We start from the raw sequence: 25,126 nt of genomic DNA on the forward strand, positions 1-25,126 counted from the left end.
TGACCCCTGAAATTAAACTTCCTATCCCTAGCTATTTTATATGCCAATATTTGTATATTTCTATTGAATTATCTCATTACACTAAAATGCATAACTTTACATTTACTAACATTGAACTGACAGCCATTTTTTTCTCATGTCCACAATTACAGCTTATTCCAATCATCAAATCATTTTACAACTATTGCAAGTCAGTTGCATTCTGGATTACCCTGCATATCTTTGCATCATCAGCAATAACTGTAACCTGTTAAATCCTTTCCAATATCATTAATATAAAGACTGAATAACAGTGGACCAAGGACTGATCCCTTGGTATACCACTTATTACCTTAAACCATGAAGACTTGCCTCCCCCCATACACTTTTTGACTAATATGATTAGTCTTTTTTTGACTAATTTGATTGTAAACTAATAGTTTACAATCAAATCCCATATTCTCCAACTTATGCAGGAGCTTACCATGCCAAATCTTGTCAAAAGCTTTAGCAGAGTCCAAAAGTTGAGTTAGAAAGGGAGAATGTAATCATTCTCCCTTTCTAACTCAACTGTGACATTATAAAATGTGAGCGAGTTACTCACACATAGCCTTCCCAAGTAAATCCATGCTGCTCATTGCAAAGTATGGTTTCTCTGTCAACCTATTTCTGTATGTAACTCTTATTAACTTTTCCAAAATATTCACCACCGCTCCAGAGAAACTGATAGGTCAATAGTTGGATCTTTTCACCACCATGTTCAACAGGATTATCATTCTTTCCACTCCCGTGAAAACTACTTCATGCTAAGACTCAAATTATAAAACCAATTCAGTAGAACACTGTCTTAGCACCTGTGCTGAAAATCCCATCAGCACTTATAATTTTATGCAAAACCACTGGTACCTCCTCATTCACACAAATTCCTACATCCAGTGTAAAGCTAGCACTGGACTCAATTTTGCTTATACCAAGTTGATTGCTTTAAGTACAAAATAGGCACTCATTATTGGAGTAATCTCTTCTGCATATGCCACGACATACCATCTGCACTGATAAGTTATTCTTTTGGGCTGTTTTTAGCTTGGAGGGCCAGTTTCTTTTCATACTTACACTTAGCTTTTCGTACAATAATTATAAGCCTGTTGAAAGTTTTTTTTCACTTGATTATACTATAAATTAAAGATGCCAAGAAATTATATTCTTGGTTTCGTCCTTTACCCAAGGTTAACAACGATACAAAATTTGCGTGTGAAGTAACTTCATGAGTAAGCTACTACGAGTGGATATATGGAGCTTATTGACTTCACACCAATTGCTTTAGTATCCCATAATTGCATTATGGGCAGGGCCACTACTGCCTAGACCAGTTTCAATTACTTCAACCTTGGTATCACTTCTGGATCTAGTTCCCACTGATGAGATCTCAATAAAGGTCGAAACCGGTCTGGGTAGTGGTCCTTCCCATAATGCATAGCATTATACATTCATAAGGATATGTGCATTGCATTATGGGATACTAAGGCAATTGATGTGAAGTCATTAGTCTCTATATACAAGTAGCCCACTCATTTATTTGTGCATGAAGTTACTTCAGGCACAAACTTTGTTTTGCTTGGATAAAGGATGAATATAATTTCTTGGCATCTTCAATTTAATTATAAGTCTTTTGGATCATCCTTATGCACATGGAATTCCTTCCATAAATCATTTTCTTAAGAATCTCTTGCTTAATAAGATTGCACATCCATTTCACTCCATTCCTATTTATTCTTTGAACTTGAGGGACACAGTCCAATACCATCATTGATGTATGCCTTAAATACTTCCTATGCACTGAGAAAAAGGATTAACTGGGGGATGACCCTATTGACAACATTCTTCAAATTAATCTTATCTGTCAATATCCTAATATTTTCAGCTCTTATATTTTGGTCTTGTAAGATGCTCCTTAGAAGCCCTACCTCCATACATCCTGGTCTTTTCCTTGCCATCTTGGCATTCAAACACCTGCTTTGCTTTTCCACCCCATTCTGTTAAAGTGAGCATATCACCCAAGATCAGCTCTGCTAACAAATTCCTGAATGCTAAATGTCAACTTTATTCTTAATATCTTCATTTTTAATATTTCTGCCATTACCACCATCTTCTCACTCCATATTTTTCATAACTGTTGTATCTGTGATCCAGTCTTTGATCAAGCGTTTTACTTCTCACCCAACTCTAAGATCCATAGTTAAAAAGTGGCTTCACACGGTCTGGTCTTGTATATATTGTTAGTGTTCTAACTTCTCTTATTCAATATAAATTTATTCAACTAGCTATCCACGATATCAGCTTTGCTTTTCTGTTGTCTATTTCGATATTTAATTTGTGCTAAAATAACTGAAATATTTTTCTTGTTCTGCAGATTCTCCATTGAATATGCAGTAGTGTTCTGTGTTCCTGCCTATTTTCATAGTTTTGGTCCTTTTTATTGCTGACATTCATACCAAATTTGTAGCACTGTTTTTCAATTTAGTTAAAGAATCCTTTAGACTTATATACTGGATTCATTTAGGAGTACATCATCGTCTGCATAAGTTAAAATAAGCTAAGTTTGATATAAATTCTTAACTGGTAATTAACTTAAGGAAATTATAATGTATAAAACGGATATTAATTAAAGGAAACTTTAATGAATACCTTCAATATTTCGGCAATGTCATGTTGCCATCTTCAGGAACATAGAAATATGGTATGTGCATGCAGGCACTAGAAAAAGCAAATGAGGAAGAAGGCAAGAAACTAATATTGTTCCTAAAGTCCTAATGGTGCCCCCTAGCAGGCTAATTGGGTTGTTTTGGCCGTTGGGCTGAAGTTCTTATGATGCAAGTCTCCCAAATTTGTTGAGGTTTGGAACATTTTTTTTTAGAGCCGCTGATGATTCCATGAATAATCTTCGTACTTGAACTTGCTGCGGGTGTATTATTTTAGTTTTCTTCCAACGAATTCTATGGCATGGTCTGCAAGCCCAGAGTGGTTTGATATCTTTAATTCTGATATGAGGTTTCACATCACTGTCTTTCATAATGTGGTCCATATAGTTGATTAGTTGAATGGAGATAGTTTGTGCCCTTGTGTTATACCTGATTTTACATCAAACCACCTTCTTGTATTTCCTTCAATTTTAACTACTGACTTGAATATAGATTATGTACTGTTCTATATAATGTTCCATTTACCCATGTAATTGTAGCATTTTGGAAAGCTTTTCTCTTGACACCTTCTCATTGCTTTTTTTCATATCTACAAAAAACTTAAGTACAGAGCTTTGTTATATTCTCATGATTTCTCAACTATTTGTTGTAAAGTGAAAATCTGATTTTGAAAACCTCTATTTGGCCTGAACCCAGCTTGTTCCTCTCTCTGTGACAATTTTTCTCATCTTCTTCTTAAACTCTTACTTGAAACACTCAGCAGGGAAATTTTGCTGGTACTATGACAGCTGTATTCCAATCTTCTGGAATTTGACCATCTGACCCTACTGAATTAAAAAATTGCTGTAAAACTTTTATGCCTCCACATTTAAGCATTTCTGGTCAAGTATCACTTGTTTAATTGCATTCTTCTTGAATGTTTTGTAGTACTGTGCTGTCACTGCTTGTTTCATTCAGCAATCTTTAATTACTCCAGACATTTAAAATATCATTCAGTTTTCATGTCACCTTCATCATCTAAGATTAATTTATAAAACTGCTTTCTCCATTTCTGAGCTTTTTTTTGTATAGCCTCCAGAACATTTTGCCCTCTTCCAGATATTTATCTTGTATACTTTTACCAAAGTATTCCCAAGATTTCTCTTTAGATACAAAACTCATTTCTCTACTTTGTTACCTTTTTCCCTGTATTCACTAAGGGCATCTGCCAACTACTTGCTAGGAACTTTTGGCATGCTTTCTTCCTTTCCAGGATTGCCTCTTTCACTTCTTGCATCCATGTGGTATGGAGTTCTGATATTTCTATCTTTGTAGACAACTTCACCACATACCTTGCTAGTTGACTCAAGCAATGAGAGTCTGCCAATGCATATCCAAGGTTTGATTATCATTTTTAAATTCCTTCATTTTTTCTTCCAATAACATTTGTATTTTTAAGTATGGTTCACCTTGAAAACATTAATTCTTTTTAAAACCATTTTACCTATTTCTCCTTTCGAAATGATAATCAATTTTATTTTGTTCAAAACTAAATGGTGATCACTTCTATTTCAAACTCTGTATACTCTTGGATCCTGAACAGACATGAAGATATTGCCATTTACAATAACTTAATAAGACTTTTCTTATTCACTATATCTGCTCTGATTGAAATCTGTGTATATCTCTATGTTGGAACATGACACGGTGTTGGTGATGACTAGCACATGTCCTAAACAGAAATCCACAAGTACTAGCCATTATTACTTGTATGCTCTTTTCTCCATTTTACAACACATTTCTATATGCCTAGTATTAATTTCTTACTTTGATGTTTAGATTCCAAACAAGGACCAACTTTTTTTTGTTTCTTTATATCAGCCGCTTTCTCTAATGACTCAAAAAAATTCCTCTATTCTTTAATAGAACTTTCTGCACAACTATAGGAACAAATTGTTTCATTGACCAATTTCGATGTTTGTCCACATCAGTCTAACAGATGAACAGTGTTTTGTAAATTACTAGTTTAGTGTCTTGGCTAATTTCTCTCTTATTTCATATAAATTTGTTCAACTGGTTCTCCACCAAACTTGCTTTGTTTATTATCTATTTCTAAATTTAATTTGACATCTTCACTAAATTTTTTTACATATTGAGAATGCAGGACTCCCACTGTCAACTCTTATATTTGGGTCTTCTAAAGGACTTCTAATTGCATCAATCTATTTATATCTTAGTCTTCCACTGGGTCTTTTCCTGACATTTTTGCATCAAATACTTTTCCTTTCTTCTCCCATTCTGTTTAAGCCAAGATTAGCTCTGATCACACATTCCCAATTGCTAACAATATCAAGTTCCTTTTTATAAGCATGATTTTAACATGATTCTGCCATTGATGCAATTTGTTCACTCTCCTAATTTGTCTCAATGCTCTCATATATGTGGTATCAAGAATACTATTAGTAATTCAGTGCAAAATGTAAATTCCCCTTTGAGATTGGAGCAGAACATAACACCAGCAATAATAATTTTGGCATCTGCCCAGTAGCATGGAAGCATATTTTTTATTCAGCCTGTCCTTAAAAAAGGGAAGTAAAATTAAGATGGTTTCCTCTCATCACATTCTTTATTAACACTGAAGGATATTTGGGTTCTGTTTCTGTACTCTATGTTCTTCTTCTTCTATATCTGTGAACTTTCCCCTTGCTAACTTGCTGATGACAGTACTCTCCATCCCTCTCCTTCATGAGAAACCATGCCACACCCAAATGATACAAGCTTCAAGCTATCCCATAGCTAATGTCTTAAACAATGATTCTCTGAAATTGCACGTTATTTGAAGACAATGTAGTGAATTTTAATGCTACCAAAACACAGTTCTCTCTTACCTCCAGGAAAAAGGATCCCACTTCACTCCCCTTCTTGAATGATTTTCACATCTAGCTTACCCTGGCATAGACATATTACACCAATTGTCCTCAACCTCCAAAAAACTTGTTCTTTTTCATTCAAAACATCCTGCTTACCTCCTAACACTTTGGAAATATCAAATCTGAAACCTTACAATACTGTTCTCACATTTTGGGTAGTGCAACAAAACCTAAGAATTCTTGATTGAATACAGGAGAACAATCTGCCTAATAGGTGAACCCTTTCTAAAAGAACCCCCCCCCCTCACACACACACACACTCTCCAGTTACTTTCTCATAAGCACCCTGTTTCTTATTACTTTTTAATAGGTACTTTCATGGATGTTGCTCCACTGAACTAGCCAATACCATTTTTCCTCTTTCCCTATTCATAAGAATATAAGCAGCTGCTAGTCAACATCTATGCACAGCTAAATTCCCCCCCCCCCCCAAAAAAAAAAACATCAAACCAATTTCTCATCTTTCTTCATCACATCTACTTCTGTTCTTTGTAACAGTCTTTACCATAATATTTTTCCCAGTGAATACAACTCCACTTTTCAAGAAACTTGTTAATAGATTCCTTCTTTTAACCAACTGCAACCAACCTTTTCCATTCTCAATTAGGCTCAGTTTTTTATACATATAAAATGTTTTTCATGAAATATGGTACTTATTCTTGACAGAAGGATGATAAATCAAGCTCTGCTGAGTTGACGATATTTTTATAACATGGCTTCATAGTATGGAAGAAATTACCAATCATTACAAAAAATGTATATGACCAGAACATTGTAACTGAAACAACCAAATGTGTGCAGAAAAAAACAAACAAAAAACCCCTAAGTCCTGTTTAAAGACCACCTCATGCCAGAACACAATATTAAAAACCCTATATGCTGTTATAATCTCTAATAACATTGCCAAAGTCCTCTGAGAACATACCATGAAACTACCATCAGTAAGACTAAGATCCTATAAAAGACCACAAATATCAAGGGAGCATACAGAAAAGCCTACAAAACTAACACTGATAAGTAGAAATCTGTATCAAAAAGTATTGCGCATCACTAATAATCACATACTACCATGTGCCTTACAACGTATGCACCCAATGATATTCATGGAATGGGAAAAAGATCTGAATTCCTTTCAGAATGGACTAATATTATGAGCATTTTCAGAGAATTAATACATGTCACTCTATCGCATCTTAAATCAGAACCAAGGACCAAACTACAATGTTTGGAAGGTCCAACCAAAACACTCTAGACTAGTAAAAGCACGCTTAGGCAATGAAAGAGTTTAAAAATATTATCACAATGAAAAAAGTTCTACATGTTTCTGACACACACACACACACACACACACACACACACACACACACACACACACACACACACACACACACACACACACACACACACACACACTCTATAGGAAATTGACAGATCATTCTTGTTTAGGTTTCACCACTGTAGAAAAGCTTATATGATTTTTTAAAAATACAGAATTATAGAAACCACAAAGAAAGTGCTATTTCTTTCCATCTAATATGGTGGCCTATTCAATTTATAATTAATAAATTCTTAATCGCAAATTATTATAACAATTAAAAGAATGGTTAACCTTCACGAGTTCTCATTCTTGGACTCAAAAATTTTCATTTGTGCAAGTAATTGGGTTCAATGATAAGTATTTTATAATATCAAGTTCCATGGATACATGAATTTTGGCAATGCACACTGATATATCTTCTGGTAGAAGTGAGTTTTCTGTAAACCACAAAGTTTAATGATTTTCATGGATGGTGATGTATGAGACATCCCCAAAATGGTCAAAAGTTGTTAGGACCAATGTATTCTGACAACATTAATTATACTAATTATACTATACTGGTGCAGGAGAAGAGACCATACTGTTGCGGTCATTGTTAACACAATGAATCCTGCAACAAGAAAGAAAGAAAGCAGCCACAGGAGAGTACCCTTTCCTCATGTGACTTTCAAAGAAACTCAATAGCTTTGCTAAAAGTAAGTTAGGGAAGATCTGAATTGCATTTTAGAGTCAGGTCATTATAGCAATTAGTCTACAAAATTATTTCAAACAGAAAGTCCTCTGAACATTTTCATATCCAAAGGTGATTGATGTATACATGGAAATCTACCGTGAATCTGGAGTGATGGAATCCATACTGGTGATCAATAATTAATTAGTTAGTTTCCAGATAGTAAAGAAGTTGACTATTGCAGACTCTTACCTTATTTTAGAGAGCACTGAGGTAAGGGCAACAGGATGATACTTAAATGCAGGAAGACTTTTTGGTATTTAGGTTATTCAAGATTCTTCTGATGCTTTTCTGACAAAAGACCACAAGAGGTATGTGACATACTGTTTCAGTTATGGTTAGAGGTGACATTACACTGCCTGGGTGTGCATGTGTGTGTGTGAGAGAGAGATGGAAAGAAGTTTACTCAGCTGCCTTTGAGGGAGTGACAGAAACATGACTAATGTTTGTGCAAGAGAAAAGTTGACTGCCTTTTGCTCTTTCAGATTTTGATTTGTTGTTTTGCGCTTGTGCAAGCATAAATGTATGCCCCCCCCCCCCATCTTGGAATGCCTTTATGCTTGTTAGAATACCAAGCCTTGGATAATGGGTGAGAATTTTGAGTGGAGCAAGGAATAAAAGCACTCATTTTATGCTGGAATGAGGATCTTTATTTCTTAACTTCATCACAGATAATTTCTGTTACAGAAATAATTACATTAAGTTACAGAAATTATCCATTCTGAAATAAAGGTTTTGCTCCATCAAAATTTCATCCAATATCACATCTTAGTTTTCTAACAAATGTGCTAAGGCAGTTCAAGTGGCACATCACCCAAGGGTTAAAGGAAACACAAACAAACAAACAAACACACAGAGAGAGAGAGAGAGAGAGAGATTGTATGGTATTCTGGCTGATAGATGGATAATCTTAATTAGTTCACTGTTTATAGCAAATAACTTACCAAGTTTAGTCTTCCAGCTTGGCAGAATTGGAAAAACAGAACCAATTACAGTTGTGAACATTAAAACTGACGAGAACACTGAGTATTTGGATTGTAGGGAAAAAAAAAAAAAAAAAAAAGCTTCAAGGATAAGAGGTCAAAGAGCTCAGTCTTATAGAATGGAATAAGAAAACTCTACACCAGGGATTAAAAAAAAAGAAGAAAAAAAAGAAGATTTAGCATTTACTGGCACAGACTATCAGACCATAAAATCATATAAGCAGCACACTATGGTAAAAGGAATCAGGTAGGGAGTAATTTGGTCAGAATGATGTGGTTATTGTAACAGATACTTGAAGTCTGGTCAGAAAATCAGGTCTCAATGGCTAAGAGGATGTACATAATTTAGGTTTGCATTTATTCTTTGAATGTTGGTGAAGTAGGTATGAAAGTAATCATTTCTGGTAAGTTTTTTATGTATTATATATTTATATCTACAGTTGAACTTGTTTATAATGAGCACCATGGGACCAATCAAATTTCACCATTATAACCATTGTTCACCATATGTGATGAGTTAAATCTATCTCCTATTTTTTTAAATTCTAGATATTATTGCACAAATATGCTTAATATTAAACACATTTTATTTGTTCATAATTTTAAAACCATGCACTTACTACTAAACACATTTTATTTCTCCATAATTTAAAACAATTAATAAAATTGATATTTAAAAACTGATATAACTGATGTCAGTTTTTAAATCAATACGGCCAAGCTGTTGAAGAGGATAATGAAAAATTTTTACACACTTCATTTTTAGCACTCTGTTCTAACTTACAAATAATTTCGAATTTTTTTGCAAAGTGAAAGATACTTTCTTTGGTTTTTCGGGCTTGTTTTTAACTGATTTTACAGTTGTGGCAGTTTGGGTAAAGGGAGGGAGGGTTGTTAGAGGCTAGACACTGGAGAGGTAGGTAACGACAAGATGGTCCTCAAGATTAGGTTATTAACCTGCCCAGAGTCAGATGCAGGTGGTCATCAAAGCTAAATCAATCCTTTCATTTTTGTCTTTTCCAAGAACCCAAGCAATTAAGAATGTTTGCGTAGTTGCCAAAAATTTGTACAGTATATCTATGTAGTAACTTGTTATAAAAATGAACACTTGTATGGGAATATGCATAAATGAAAATCATTATGGCTTTTTGCTCATTACACTGCGATTTTTATATTTCTATGCTCATTACAAAAAGTTTGATTGCATTTGTTATATATAGCGTATTTGAAGGAATTTTGTTATTTTTAACTGCAAATAAAGAACAGTGACATGCAGTAAGAAGAGACAGAATCTTAGACATGTTGTCCATAGAGAGCATGTAGTTTCTTCACCATAATGTGACCTTAAAAGTGTTCTCTACAACAGCAACATACTACTTAGCCTTCTTTCAGGCACAATCTAGGCAGAAGGATAATACACAACCACCTTATGGTGTAAGCAGCCCAGAATTTTATTTATTCTTATCTTTTTTTTTTTTTTTAAATTGAACCTTGGTGGATTTCTACTACTTATCTTAAGTGGTTCTATTTTATAACAGCAACATCTTGTTCAACTTCAAATTGTAGTTTAATGAGAGTTTCTGTTAGAAAGTCACAAATGCCTTTTTGATATTTATTACATAATCTGAAAAAGGAATCCACTTCAGTGTAACTGTATATTCAATATCTTTATCTAAAACTCCATCTCTTCAGTAGTGAATGAATAACAAGAAATACTGACCATCCATTTAAAGAGGATTTTTTTAACATTTCTTTAGAAGGTTTTAAAATTTTTTTAAAAATGAGTTTTTGCTTAATTTTAAGTATAGTCAGCTTCATTACATTCTCGTCATTTGTGAATATGCATTTACAAGATGAATATTAAAGAGAAAATCTCCTAATAACAGCTTTTCTACACCAGTCAAACTTGAATAAGAATGATGTCACATTAATTTCAGTACCTGGGATACAGCCATCAAAAAATGAACAGCTCATGAAATTTCTGATATGTACTCTCTAGGGAAGTAGAGGATACCACAAAAGCACAACACAAACATAATTAAGTTAGTATTATTACTAGCTTCATATTAACAACTTAAATATTTAAAATCTATTTCAGTATGCTATGCCACATTGCAATATAATTTAAATTGAATGATTAGATTTGCTCCTTAAGATTTTCAGAGCCATAAGTTCTAACAAAGTTACAGTAATATTAAGGAAATATAATAAAGTTTTATATTTAATTAAATCTATTTTTATTTAATCTCATTAACACTAACATTAGTATACATATCAATAGTTTCCAGGTATTGATATGAACATATCAATACCTGGAAACTGCACTTGAAAATTTAAAGCTGAGATTTTCATGAAAACAGCAAAAACGTGTATGGTTAACCAACAAAAACAGATGATCTACTTACGAATAATTAGGATTACCTTCTATATTTTATGGGTATCTATTACCTGATCAGCCACTGTTAATGTTACAAAAGTTTTCTATATATATAAGAATGCTTTTGGATTAATCAATCAGTGGAAGACCTTATTTGTTTGTCAATTGTCAGTGCATGGCATACTGACTAAGTGCATTTTTGTCCCCAAATATACTTACCAATACACACACAATTTTTGAAACCGGCATGCAAGGGCACAAATATGGACTGAAAAGTAATGCCTGTTTTTGAATAAAAGCAGAAACAATTTTATATATGTATACAGCAGCCTTTTATATTTATCTCAATTTTGAATACATTTTCCCCAGCAATGAATCTGTTGTTGAAAGAATTTTGAAAAACTTCCTGATCGTGAATTCTGAATGAGTCTTTAATGTATAATTTTCTAGTATATATACATCCTTCATGAGATATACCAGATAATTTGAGAAAAATTAACAAGTGCCACCACTCCCACAAGTTGAGCTATTAAATGTCCATTTGTGATTTAACTGGCTCATACATTTTGACCAATTAAAATACTTCTATTTCATTGATTCATCTAACCTAGTCTTTTTCAGGGTTTTTCCATGCCATTTTTGCTTCAAGCACATCATCTGCTAACTGCTCACCACTCATTCTGTTTATGTAACCATACCATCTTAGATAGTTCTGCTTATGTGTTAGATGATAAAAGAACTTCACACATTAATAGTGTGAAATTCTTTTCTCATATTTTCATTTTTAATATAGTTCTACCACTGACATCATCCATCCCTCCTCTAATTTTCCTTAGAATTCTCATAGGTGGTATCTAGTATTTCACCAACTGTTTTCTTTCTAACCCTGTTTTCCAATCAATATGCTGAAATTAATTGAACACTGTCTTACATGAAGCTACCCATAGATTTAGACTGATTTATAATCTGCTCCTGCTTTATACCTGATTTAACATCAATGCCATCTTCCTGTACATCCTTAAATTTCAACTATAATTTACAATTTATTTATAAATTTAAATTGCAAACCAGAAAGCATCAATTTGTAACCTTATCTGAAGTACTCTAGATAAAGTTCCATTTACATGATACAGATTTAAGTGTTTTGAACAGTTTTCCCTTGATACCTTATTATAGTTTTATTATTATTATTATTATTATTTTTTTTTAAGAAATCAAAGTTTAAATAGCTATCCTTATTATATTGCAATGATTTTTCCATTATTTGTCATAATGTAAACACCTGGTCCAGAGTATGAGAGTAAACACAACATAGACTTCATATATCTCTACTAAGTTAAACCATTTTTCTAAAATCTGACCATCAATGCTCGAGGAAACCTTTATTCTTATTGCACTGCATGGGTAAACAAATAATTTCTAACTCTTAATATAATGAATGTCTTGGGACCAAATAGAATATTTTTTTATAGTGCAAAGTTTGCAGTAGTGGATGTCCTTTAGCATCACAATAATACGAGGCATACCCAGAAAGTAATGCCCGTTCATAATTTACCACCAAATAAGATATAGGAGCAGGATTACACATGTGTGGGAGCATAGAATGCTACCACACACAGCTAGCTGCTGACCACTTTACTTTCATCACAGTATCTTTTGTTGTCTTCTACAAAGAATTTATAATGGGTGCTGTGATAAAAAATCCTGCCAGTTGTGAGATTGTATCACACTACAAGCTGCAGTTCATAGTGTGATACAATTTTTGCTGGCAGAAAACAATAATGCTGTAGAAATTCACCAACAATTCCATAAGGTTTATGGGCCTAACATAATGAGTGACAGTAAGGTTAAACAGTGATGTCGGTTATTTAAAGAAGGGCACAGTGGACTCACCACTCCACAGGCAAAACTGTTCCACTCACTGCTGTGAGAGAAAAATCTAGCTCTCATCCCTTTCTTAATCACAAACAAATTTAACTTCCATGTATGCTCCCATGTTATCTCCCTGCCTTCCATATAACAAAAAATTTCATCAGAAGATATCCCAGTGCTTAGGCTTATATGCTGGTTTGAACTCATTATTAGATTTAATGGAATGAATACAGTGCAAAGAAACAATAAAATACAGCTTATTAGAACATATGTTTCATCTATGTCACAGAGACTGAGAAACGATCTCAAAATTGTAAAAGAACTCAAAACAATAAGTGGGAAAAAAATTTGACTAAAAGCTTGAAGTCCTTATGAGGAGTATCCCTAAGAAATAAAGTTTCAAAAATCTGCTGCAGTGAAGCATAGTAGTTATTTTCATTTGATTCTGAATAAGATATCCAAAGCATGGTAACCTAGACTACACTGGCCATAGTTATGGTGGTGGATATATTTCTTGTGTTGTTCTACATGGAACAAGATAACTTGCAAGAACAAGGAACCTTGTAAACACCTGGAACAGAGAGGGGAGTTGATAAAGAAAGGCAGCTTTGGAGTGAGATATGAAAGCAGTACAGAGATTATATTTTTTTAAGAGTTCTATATATATATATATATATATATATATATATATATATATATATATATATATATATATATTGTTTTATGAAAAAAAATTGAATGACTAGAACCGAGATTTAATTAAAAAGGTTTTAATATAAACACACTACTAGTTTCGGCCTGTAACAGCCTTCTTCAGGTGACATTATAAAAGAAAAAACAGTAAACATTCAGGGTTAAAAGACTATGAACAACATAGACAGTCTTTATACATAATTAGCATGAAAACGTTGTAGTTGTATTTGAAGCTGTTCTTTCATTTGTTGCATTGTTGAGCGAGTGCGTGCTTGCTGCATCACGTGAACACCAGTACATGATTACAGCTGAATGACTATCTGGGAGGTTGTAGCTTAAGTGTTATTTAGATGAACAGGGTTGAAGATGATTTCTCTCGATTCCACAATTTTTCTCTCTATTTCGTCACTGCAACGGAAGATGTTTGTAGATTTTTCCCAGGAGACTTTGTGACTTTGGTTATCATCATTAGGATTAGCCGAGAAGAGGATATGACTTGATAATGCACTTGTTCATTGTCTCTTGTAAGTAATGTCTCTCATGTGTTCTTCCATACGCATTTCGACAGATTTGTCTGTCTGCCCGAAATAAGGAATATCGCAGTCACATAATATTTTGTATACGCCAGGGTATTTGAGTTGATGATGAAAAGGTTTTGGGTGGCTAATTAAGGAACGGATCTTTGGAAGTGGAGTGAACAAGGTTCTGATATTGTATTTTTTCAGAACTTTTGCTAATTTATGTGAAACAGTACTTATGTAAGGAATAGATATATTGCTTTTGAATCTATTTGTTTCTTCTGAGTGATGTCTGGGAGGATTAAGAAGGAATTTGTTAATGATTTTCTTGGAATATCCATTAACTTCGAAAGAAGTTTTCAGATGGTTTATTTCTATAAGCAGTTCATTTGGGTCATCAAGAAGAGAACGGGCTCTATGTCCCAAGGTGGAAATTATTCCAAGCTTATGAGGTGGGAAATGATGGGACTGACTGTGCAGATATCTGTTGGTATATAATGTCACCTGAAGAAGGCTGTTACAGGCCGAAACTAGTAGTGTGTTTATATTAAAACCTTTTTAATTAAATCTCGGTTCTAGTCATTCAGTTTTTTTTCATAAAACTATGTATGTTAACCGAGTCAATGATCATTCTGTCATATATATATATATATATATATATATTTCCCTGAAGTGACCCAGATATAGAGAATAGTAACAGCATCATTGCAGTCTGTCAGTCAAGAAGCAGCAGAAGCAGAAGAGAGGAAAATCCAAATTAATCTTTTTAGCACTGTAATCATTGACAAGAAAGCCTGGGTGTAACCGAGGTTGGAAGCTCTGTTGGAAGATCAAAACAAGGGTTTTGATAATGTCATACTGTTGAGAGAGGGGATGATGAGAACATTTGTGTATGAATCTACGTGTGAGGGTGGGTTTTCTGTAAATTGAGAAAGAAAGGGTGCCATTGGGAAAATAGTGATCAGAGTATATAGAAAAGGCAGGCTATTATTATTTTCTTTTTCTATGGTGAGCTGGATTCTGAGGTGCTTGCTGTTGAGGTGAAGGAGGAAAGAGCCTAATGTGTCTGAGTCATGTAGTCAAATACAGACACATCTTTTAATCTTTTTAGCATCATAACCAATGACAGGGAAGTCTGGGTGGAACAGAGGCTGGAGGCTTTGTTGAGTAGAAGGTTTGAGAATGGCAGTATCAAGGGCATGTTTTTCAAAATGTTCCATCAAGAAACTGTCTAGAGATGGAGAATCCATTTGGCTGTATAAATCGTATACAGTTTATATATCGTATCCTTCCAAGAGAAGTAGCCAGAACAGTAAAACTGAAAACATCAATGATATTAGGGAGAGAAAACATTCTGCAGTACAGATAGTGTCAGGTGGTGGGATATTTGGTAAATAAAAAGCTCTTAAAACTCACCATAATATCATCATTATTTAAAACTAAATTTTGAATTCAAAATTAAATTTTAAATAATAATATCATGTTTAACTTTCATGTCAGCTCTTTATTTATCAATATCCCACTTTGATACTTCATCTTTACAGAAAAATACTCACCCCTGCCATTTCAATGATCTTCTCAGTTCTGTCATTCATGCTGGCTATTTCTTTTGAAAGATACCCTATCAGACAGCATCACAGAATCCAGAAAAATAAAATGATAACAGCCTTTTCTAGATACTCTAATCACTCATCTTCCAACGGCACCCTTTCTATCTTAGTTTACAGAACCCCTCTCACACAGGTAGACACATACATAAACTTTATCATTCCAACCTCTGTGACACCCAGGGTTCTCTTTCAGCTGATCTCTCCTTTATTCACCAGATGTTACTCTGCAATGGTTACAGTACTCAAGAGATTTTTTTTAAAAAAAAAATGTTTTTTTCTCCCTTCTTTTCACATCCCTCTTGACAAATAGGACTACAGAAATGCTATGAATATTCCCTACATCCAGATCACCTCATAAAAAAAGTAGCCAGAACTCAATCTCTTTACTGCTTTCAAACTTCATCTGAAATTGACTTCCTTTATTATCCAATCTCCTAAGGATACAACACCCCCCCCCCTCTCTGTTCCAGATGTTTAAAAGGTTTCTTGTTCTTGCAAATTATCTTATGGTCAAAACTGGGAGGTCAGCTAATACCAACCTAACAACAAGAAATACATTCGCCGCCATAACTATGGTCAGTCTAGTCTAGCTGACCGTGATTTGGATACCTTCCACAGAATCAAATGAAAAAAACTATTATGCTTAACTGCAACAAATATAAACTTGAAAGGCTTTTCTTAGAATCAGCAGCAGATTTGTTAAACCAGCCTAAGCTTAATAAATATGTCTGTGTTAAAGATTTGAGAAACTTTATAGGTGTCTCTCATAGGACTTTAGGCTTTTAGTGTAATTTTTTCTACTTATTGGTTTGATTGCTTTTGTGTGTATGCATTTACAATTTTGAGATTACATTCCTAATGATGTCTCTGTGACAGAGACAAAGTACAGGATCTAATAAACTTGTATTTGAAAATACCCTAAAAGATCCATTCAGAAGTTTATAGACCTCAATCATATCACCAGTCTTTCTCCTCCAACCAGAGTCTGCAATCCACATACTCTCAATCTATCTCCATAATCTACATTCCATAATCCACTTCTTCACTCTTTCCACAGCTTCTTACCCTCTCAAACCCAGGAACTCAAATCTGTGCAGAGTAGTCCAGATGTAGGCCTTTGAAAGAGGCAAAATTACTTCCTTATCCTTACATGTCAATTGCTTCAACATCACAATTATCCTCAGAGTTGCATTTACAATTTTTGCTGTGACTCTTGAACTTCAAATTCCTATCCACCATAATGCCAAGATTCCTAGCTTCAGATTTTTGCTACAAGAACCTGAGGTTCTTGTAGCAAAAATCTGCCCAAATAATATGCCATTGGAAATCTCATCATGCCAAAGTGCATAACTTTACTCTTCATAATACTGAATCAACAGCCATTATCATTTGCCCACATTTCCAGCCTATTCAAATCATTCTGTAAGTGCTAGATAACAGTAGTTCTCTATCAAATTTGTCTTCAGGCATTTTTCTTAGCCTCTTGTCAGGAAAGCTTATATGAATCTCTCTCTCTCCTGGAACACTCAGCAGGGATATCCCTCTATAATTTTAACATTTCATTTTTCTCTTCATAATCTGGTATGATGGTGAGAACTTTATTAAAATCATCTAGAATTTGACCTTATATCAAAACTTTTTCCTCTAATTTATATTTCACCTTTTGTAATAGCTCCCAAAACATTTTGTTACCTTAATGATATTTATTTTCACATTCTTTCCAAAATCTTTCTATGAGTTTTATTTAGCTTTCCTATAAATATTTTGCTGTATATTACTATTGACTTATTAAGCTAAGATTTTTTTTTTGTATGACTTCTTTTCATATTTAAATTCCTATTTAACCCTGTAGTTTTCATTTTCTATTTTTGCAGACACCTCATACCATGCTTCCCTGGATGAATCACTCAATGTTTTAGATTTTCCTGTCCAGTCTCTAAGGTTTGGTTCTTGAACTCTTTTCTATTTCTCCAATAATATTTGGTCACATTTCAGAATTGATTATTTCGAAAATGATGATTTGACTTTAAAAAGAAGTAGCTAGTGCTATTTTTTTTTTGTTGCTGCTTTTTTTCTGATGGCCCTTATCTTTATTTTTAAGAGAGAGGCTATACCAGAATCTTATTTTTCACTGTTTGCTCTGGTTCTCTGATCTTATGAAAACAGCAGAAGTACATAATCAGACAGTGCTCCACCTGGCATGATATTTGATTAGACTGTACCATCATAATGTGTATACTGTTTAGACAATAATATAGAAGACATTCTTGTTTGTTCAACATCAGAATGGACTCTTTTAACAGTGCATCATGGAAAAGAATGAGGACTAGACATTAGATCAAAATCCACAGTTGTTCCTCTATATTCTTTGTAGTTATAGGCTATTATATGGTAGTCTCATCCTAGTTAGCTAGCTTCAACTCTTTAGCAACCCAATATTAAAAGATGCTCTGAAATAATTTTTTTTTTTTTTATTCTATGCATTTCAAAATTTAGCCAATCAGATGCATTTAACTTAATTTTCATATTTTGAACCAAATCTATGTAGCACAACAGATATATCAGAGAAATGTGTCATTGTAATATGTGAAAAGAAGCCCCATATATTAGTTAAGAGGACAGATTCAACAAATATTTGAAGTCAGTCTTCTGAACAGCTGTTCAGAAGACCGACTCTTCTTGTAGTCACTCCAAAGTCTGTCTGTGCAAGAAGAGCTCTGATTAGTGCTTGATTTCAACAGTCTTTTATAAATAAAGATTCAAATTTAACCACTCAAATGACACTAAAATATCACGCAAAACATTTATCTCACACTTGAATGAAAAACACCAGTTCTTCATTTCACAAGTCTGCTGACTTCAGAAGACTGGAGGATTCATCACTGTTTTAAGTTATACTAAAAGGCAGATGTTATTAAATCTTCGAGATGCTTCCACATGTATAAAACGATCAAGAAAACTCTCATATTACATTAAGTTGCAATATGAGAATGAGTACAACAAATTTGGTGGTTCTACTTCTTCTACTATAGGTTAAACAATGACTTAGTCCCCCTGGGAATGGAGGGTTGACCAAACTCTTTGCTTTAAATTCTGATAAGAGAAAGCTATATAAAAAATTAGAAAGGCCCTAGTATTTACAGGCAAAATCCACAAAACTTTTTTTGGTGGATGCTGGGAATGGAAGGTGCTAATTAAGCATAACTTTAACAATAAAACAAACTTAATACATAGAAAGAAATATAATACAATACAAAAAAATTAAAGGGAAAAAAGAATAAAATTAAAGACTAAAATTATAATTTTTTTCAAGTAATACAAAATACACTCATTAAAAATATCTGATAGTTAAAAGAAGAATATAACTCTGCAGGAGGAATATTTGTTTTTTAATAGAATAAAATGCCTGGTTTACTTTTAAGACAGTAGTTTTGGGTGTCAAAGAATTGTCCAGCTTACATAGTATTGCTGGTAAGAAAAACTGTCACTCAATGTCTAGAGAAAAAGCTTAACATGTTTGTTCTCCCTAACTGACCTTCTATAAGGGGAAATGAGTATCATACCCATTTATTTGAGAAAAATAAACATGGAAAGCGTCAATTTAAATTCAGGTCTCGCAAGATAACTGAGGAAGAAATAAACATAAGAAACATACCTTGTATCTGAAAATAATTATTCTTCACCAGCAATCTTCCAACTATTGACTGACACTGTTTAAAAAGTAACAGAAAACAGAGAAATTGCTTTTAACACTATCATTAATAGGATATAATGCAGTTCAAGAGAAAACGAGACTTCGTGAAAGTTATTTCTGTTTGGCATCTCTCACACAGTATGTCATGCAAAAACCAGTAGTAATAGTTTTGTATACCTTTTTTTTTTTTAAATACATACAGTGTCTGGCTACACATATTAACATCTCCACATTTCACAATGAGAAGCCAGTTGTTTATACAGAAAATGCTGTTGAAGAGAGTAAAACTGTTTTTCTATTTTTATAACTTGAATTAGTCGAAGCAAAACTAAAATTGGAAAAAATCACATTTTTAAGAATTGAGTGAGCTTGCAATTACCAATTAGAATTTCACACGGTATGGCATGCATAAACTAGTAGTAATAGTTACATTTACTTTTTTTTCTTTAAATAATATCTAGGCAAACACATTAACATCACTTTTCACAACATTGAGAAGTCATTGTGTTTACACAGAAAATGCTGCAGGAGAGAGAGAGAGAATTTTTTTTTTTTACTTGAATCACTTAAAACAAAACTAAAAAAATGGAACAAATTAAGTTTCTAAGAACTTGCATGAGCTTGCAATTACTTCTTAGAATTTATAAAAATCCTCCATGATACACTCACTATAATGAATCTGTAGAAATCAAATTTTATTACAGATATTCATATGTATTTAGGGAGGTCCCATACATTTCTCAAGAATGAGGGCACTCAAAAATATGATAATCAGCACGGTTCATAAACATTTGAAACTATAAGGTCTCACAATAACCCACGTCGAAGAATTTAATGATATAGTTATGTAACTGTTGCCTGTGCATATCATATTTTATCCTTTGAATATATAAAGGTCTAACTAAAATTGTTAGTCATATTTTCATTTCACATTTAGCATTATTTCCACTAAAATAATAAATGAATTTTGAGTATAAACGTACTGAAAAGTTTTTTTTTTTAATAATTTAAATATTATTAGCTTGTGCAATTAATAACACTGGTATAAATGATCCTGTTGACTCTAGAAGACATGTAATTATAAAGGGTGTTTCAAAAAGAATGTCCCAATTTGAAAATTGTATATCTCTGCAACCACGAACCAAATGAATGCGACACTGAGCATTTGTAATTGTGGTGAGTGAAACTTTAGGCCTTACTTTATACTTGGTAATTTATTTTATAACTGTACCACATTTTCATTATTAAATATAATTATTTGAAATCGGGTCATTCTTTTTGAAACACCCTGTACTATAATTCAAACTGAAAAGCTATCCTGATATCACTTTAACGTATGAGATCACTGACTAACAAATTAGTATTTATGACTTATATTTAACAATATTAACAAGACCAAACAATTTTATCAAAAGATGTTTTATTAATTGCTTATATTTCGCTAACAACGATAACAATAACTGCTTATATTTTGCTGCATTTCAAATCAGCATCACCAGAGCACAACACATCTAGCATATGCAACAGTGAGTAAGCAAAACATCTCATCCACTTGATAATGGGTCAAGTCCACTAAGAATAAAGGTTCTCCACTTATCGCGATCTTTAGCCATCTCACTCATGACGCTATAGCTGGGTAGATGGGAATGTTCTTTCAGCAACTTTATCCAAGTACTTCTTGGTCTGCCTCTAGGTCTTTTTCTTCCTATATATCCATTCAGAGCTAAATATTATGGGAGTCTATGAGGGGCCATTCTCTGAATATGACCAAACCATCTCAGTTGATGCTTAATGATTGTGTCTATTATATTATCTGGGAAATTTAAATCTGTTTTGACTTGATCATTAGTCTTGTGTTCCATCCAGTGGGTGTTATTAATTTTTCTGAGGCATTTCATTTCAAATGCTTGAAGTTTCTTGATTGGTTGTTGAGTTAATCTCCAAGCATCTGAAGCATAAGTAGCCGTTGGGATAATAATTGTTTTATATAATTTTAATTTTAGACTCGTTGGGATTTTTTTATTTTTCCATATTTTGTTTAGTTTATTCATGTTGGTCCAACCTAGGTTTAGCCTGTGTTTTACTGTTTCCATATTGTTGAGGTTACTAGATATAAGATTGCCAAGATAAACATATTTATTAACTTGTTCCAGCATATGATTTTCGAGATTTATAGAAATATTTTCTTCTTCTCTACCTATCTTCATTATTTTTGTTTTATTATTATTATTGTTCCGGGCAACTCCAAGGAGTCGACAGACTCATCGAGGGAGACCCTAACATCATGTCAAGAACAACTATTCGACATTCACACAGTATCTATCATACCTTGCCTTGAACTCATTCACGGTCGTAGCACCCACAACAGACTCTGGAAGGTTATTCCACTCATTCACCACTCTCCAAATAAAAAACCTAGCTCTAACACCCTTGTCAACCACGCTCTTGCCCAGCTTCCATTCATGGCCCCTAGTCCTCCCACCACCATTCATATTTTCAAAAATATCTTCTGGATCAATCTTACAGAAACCCTTCAGTAATTTGAATGTCTCAATCATATCACCCCTCCTCTGCCTATCGACCATTTTCTGCAACTCACAAATCTTCAACCTATTCTCATAAGGTTCATTCCACAGACCTGCTATCATCTTGGTCACTCGTCTCTGGATCCTATCCACTTCCTCCCCATCACGAAGAAACCCTGGTGCCCATAACTGGGCACAGTAGTTCAGATGGGGTCTTATCAAGGCTCGATACAGAGGAACAACAACTTGTTTGTCTCTGCATGTTAAAGTATTTTTCAGAAGCCAAGTGATTTGGTGAGCTGTTTTAGTCACTTTTGCAATGTGTCCCCTAAACTTCAATTCCCTATCCACCAACACTCCCAAATCCCTGGCCTCATCAATCTCCTGGAGAACGGTTCCACCAATGAGATATACTGCTGCTATTCTTTTCAACCCAAAGTGCATAAACTTACACTTTGCCACATTAAATTGACATCCGTTTTTCCTAGCCCAGTCCTCCAAACTATCCAAATCATCCTGTGCACTATCCAACTTTGCATCATCAGCAAACAAGTGAACACTTCCTCTCAAATCCTTTCCTATATCATTGATGAACAAATTGAAAAGCAATGGTCCAAGAACAGAGCCCTGTGGCACTCCACTAGTCACAAGCCATCTTTTAGACTCCACTCCTGAATAAACCACTCTCTGGTATCTCTCCTTCAACCACCCTCCTGTCCATCTCACCAACCCTATATCTATCCCCATCTGCTCCAGTTTACTGATTAGGGTTCTATGCGGTATCCTATCAAAAGCCTTGGCAAGGTCCAGTAGTATTACTGTAAACCCATTACCCCTATCCAGTTCAGCCATCACTGTGTTATAAAACGTGAGCAAGTTACTGAGGCATGATCTACCCTTCACAAAATCATGTTGTCCCCCATACAATATCCCATTTTCATCTATCCAATCCTGTATTCTTTTCTTGACTAATTTCTCTAAGAAATTAGTCAAGAAAATCATTCTGCCATGTACATTTTTTCTTTTACTTGCTACATATCTTGACAATGATTCCTGATATGCTAATCGGTCGGTAATTTACAACAGCAGTCTTGGAACCACCTTTATGCAGTGGAACTATTTTCCCCTCTTTCCACCCCCTCGGGACTAACCCAGACCCGAGACTCAAATTAAACAAAATGGCCAAGGGTACTGACAATTCTTTAGCTTCTTCTCATACAACACGAGCTGGTATACCATCCAATCCCACAGATGTATTGACATTGAGGTTATGCAATAGACTACTCACCTCCACTTCATTCACCACAATTCCCGTATAATCTACTGGTACATTCGTTTCTCTAATGTCACCACCTGGATGATATATTCTTGCAAAGTGCTCACTCAGTAACTCAACTATATCAACTGATTCTGTTACTTCCCTACCATCGGCATTCTTTAAAATCATTCTGCTATGTACATTTTTTCTTTTACTTGCTACATATCTAAAAAACTGTTTAGGATTCTCTTTAGGCTGCATGGCCAATGTTCTTTTGTAATCCTTTTTTGCTTTTCTTACCATACTCGTTACCCTTCTGGCCTGCACTTTATACCATTCGTGTGCCTGCCGGTCACCTTTCTCCTTAAATTCCCTCCATAGTTGTTTCTTTTTTTGCAGCTCAAGCTTAATGGTATTATTCATCCATTTAACCCCTAGTTGATTTATTATTCGGACTCTAGGTATACAGTCAGCCATTGCTTCATGCAAACACTTCTTAACTACCTCCCATGCACTATCGACTTCTAGTCCTTGCAGTTGTACATGCCATGGCACTGAACCAACCAAACTCCTAAGCTTGTCATACTTTCCAGCCAGATAATTCCACATGTACCCTGTCTTAATTGAAAATTCTACATTTAGCCACCTCCCAAGTCAAGACCCTATGATCACTCTCACCGATTGGTGGCAATGTGGTCATATTTGTTACAGCCAAATCCTCAGATGTAATACTAGGTCAAGCACTCTCTGACCCCTAGTATTTTCCATTACATGCTGTTGCAGATAGTTATCCCTTAATAACTGCATAAAATCCAATTCCTTCCTCCCGTGTGTCCTCTCCTCACTCCAATCAATGCGACCATAGTTGAAATCTCCCATAATAATCACCCTCCTTCCACTCATTTCTTCTATTTGCTTGTGCATACTGTCACCACCATATATCATCTACAGTCAGCCATGTTTCACTAATACCAATAACCTGTGGTCTGGAAGTGCCAACCATGGACAAAAACTCTTCCTTCTTGTTCCTAATACTCCTAGCATTAGTGTACATGAATTTAAGACCCCCCATTAGCCCCAACCCTACCTTGATGCCTTATATTAACTATCCCATGATTTGAAAGGAGACAAAATGGAAACGATAGAAGACCTGAATGAATTGTTTGAGGTAGCAAAAGAAAAGAGTGAGAGAGTTAGAATGATTAGTCTTTTGCCACGGTATGACAGTGAAATGTTTAAAAGGAGGGCCATAATTGCGAATGACTTTATGCGTGGGTTATGTATGACGAGTGGTGTGGAATTTGTGGACGAAAGGATCTATATAAGATGGATGGCTTGCATTTGAATGGTTAGTGTAAGAAGACTTGAGAAAGTGTTGCTGAATGTGGTGGATGTGCAAATTCAGGGAAACTAGATTTATTAAGGGGGGGGGGGGGGGTAAATATACAGTCCTTAGGGAGGCAGTTGAATGTAAGAATGAATATAATATGCCCGAGCAAATAAGGAGAACAAATCAGAGAGGTACGAAAATAAATGATGATTTATTTTCATACCATAAGTTTTACAAGAGTCATTTAAAATATTAATAGTTTTTTCTAGAATCTGCTAAAATAATGATATCATCCACATATTTTATGTGATTAATGTTGGTACCATTGATTTTTTACACCTGGTTCATCAGCTATGGTTTTACAGACTTCTTCTAGGAAGATGATAAAGAGTTGAGTTGAGAGAGGGCATCCCTGCATTACACCTTTCTCGACTCTGAAATCCTCGGTTTTAATGTTGTTCATTTTAACAAAAGCTTTGGTGTCTCCATAATATGTAATAAATGTTAAAATATCCATTTTTATGTTTTTTAGGATAGTGATCAATTTGTTTCTATTAACTGAATCAAGCGAAACAATACAATTGTAATGGACAAAAGATCTAAAATGCTATTTTTGCACCCTCTAATGTTG

At 34.2% G+C, this 25,126-nt stretch overlaps 1 protein-coding gene across 2 annotated transcripts in view; it reads right to left on the bottom strand.

Moving 5' to 3' along the window:
• Window positions 1-25,126, bottom strand: part of hfp (Poly(U)-binding-splicing factor hfp) — a 370,731-nt gene that overhangs the window by 38,261 nt on the left and 307,344 nt on the right. Inside the window, exon 14 of one of the 2 annotated variants that reach the window (XR_016548237.1) lies at window positions 19,344-19,398. Coding sequence is in view for 1 of the 2 variants with exons in the window: in XM_090391729.1 (XP_090247855.1) it covers window positions 6,068-6,086 (19 nt within the window). In the remaining variant the exon portion in view is untranslated. Of the gene's footprint in view, window positions 1-6,067; window positions 6,087-19,343; window positions 19,399-25,126 lie in introns of both variants that reach the window. The other variant, XM_090391729.1, reaches the window with a different exon arrangement.

Source organism: Typopeltis vanoorti, chromosome 4 (genome assembly GCF_054136105.1).
Source record: "Typopeltis vanoorti isolate ZY-2024b chromosome 4, IOZ_Tvanoo_1.0, whole genome shotgun sequence".
In the NCBI taxonomy this organism is placed as follows: domain Eukaryota; kingdom Metazoa; phylum Arthropoda; class Arachnida; order Uropygi; family Thelyphonidae; genus Typopeltis; species Typopeltis vanoorti.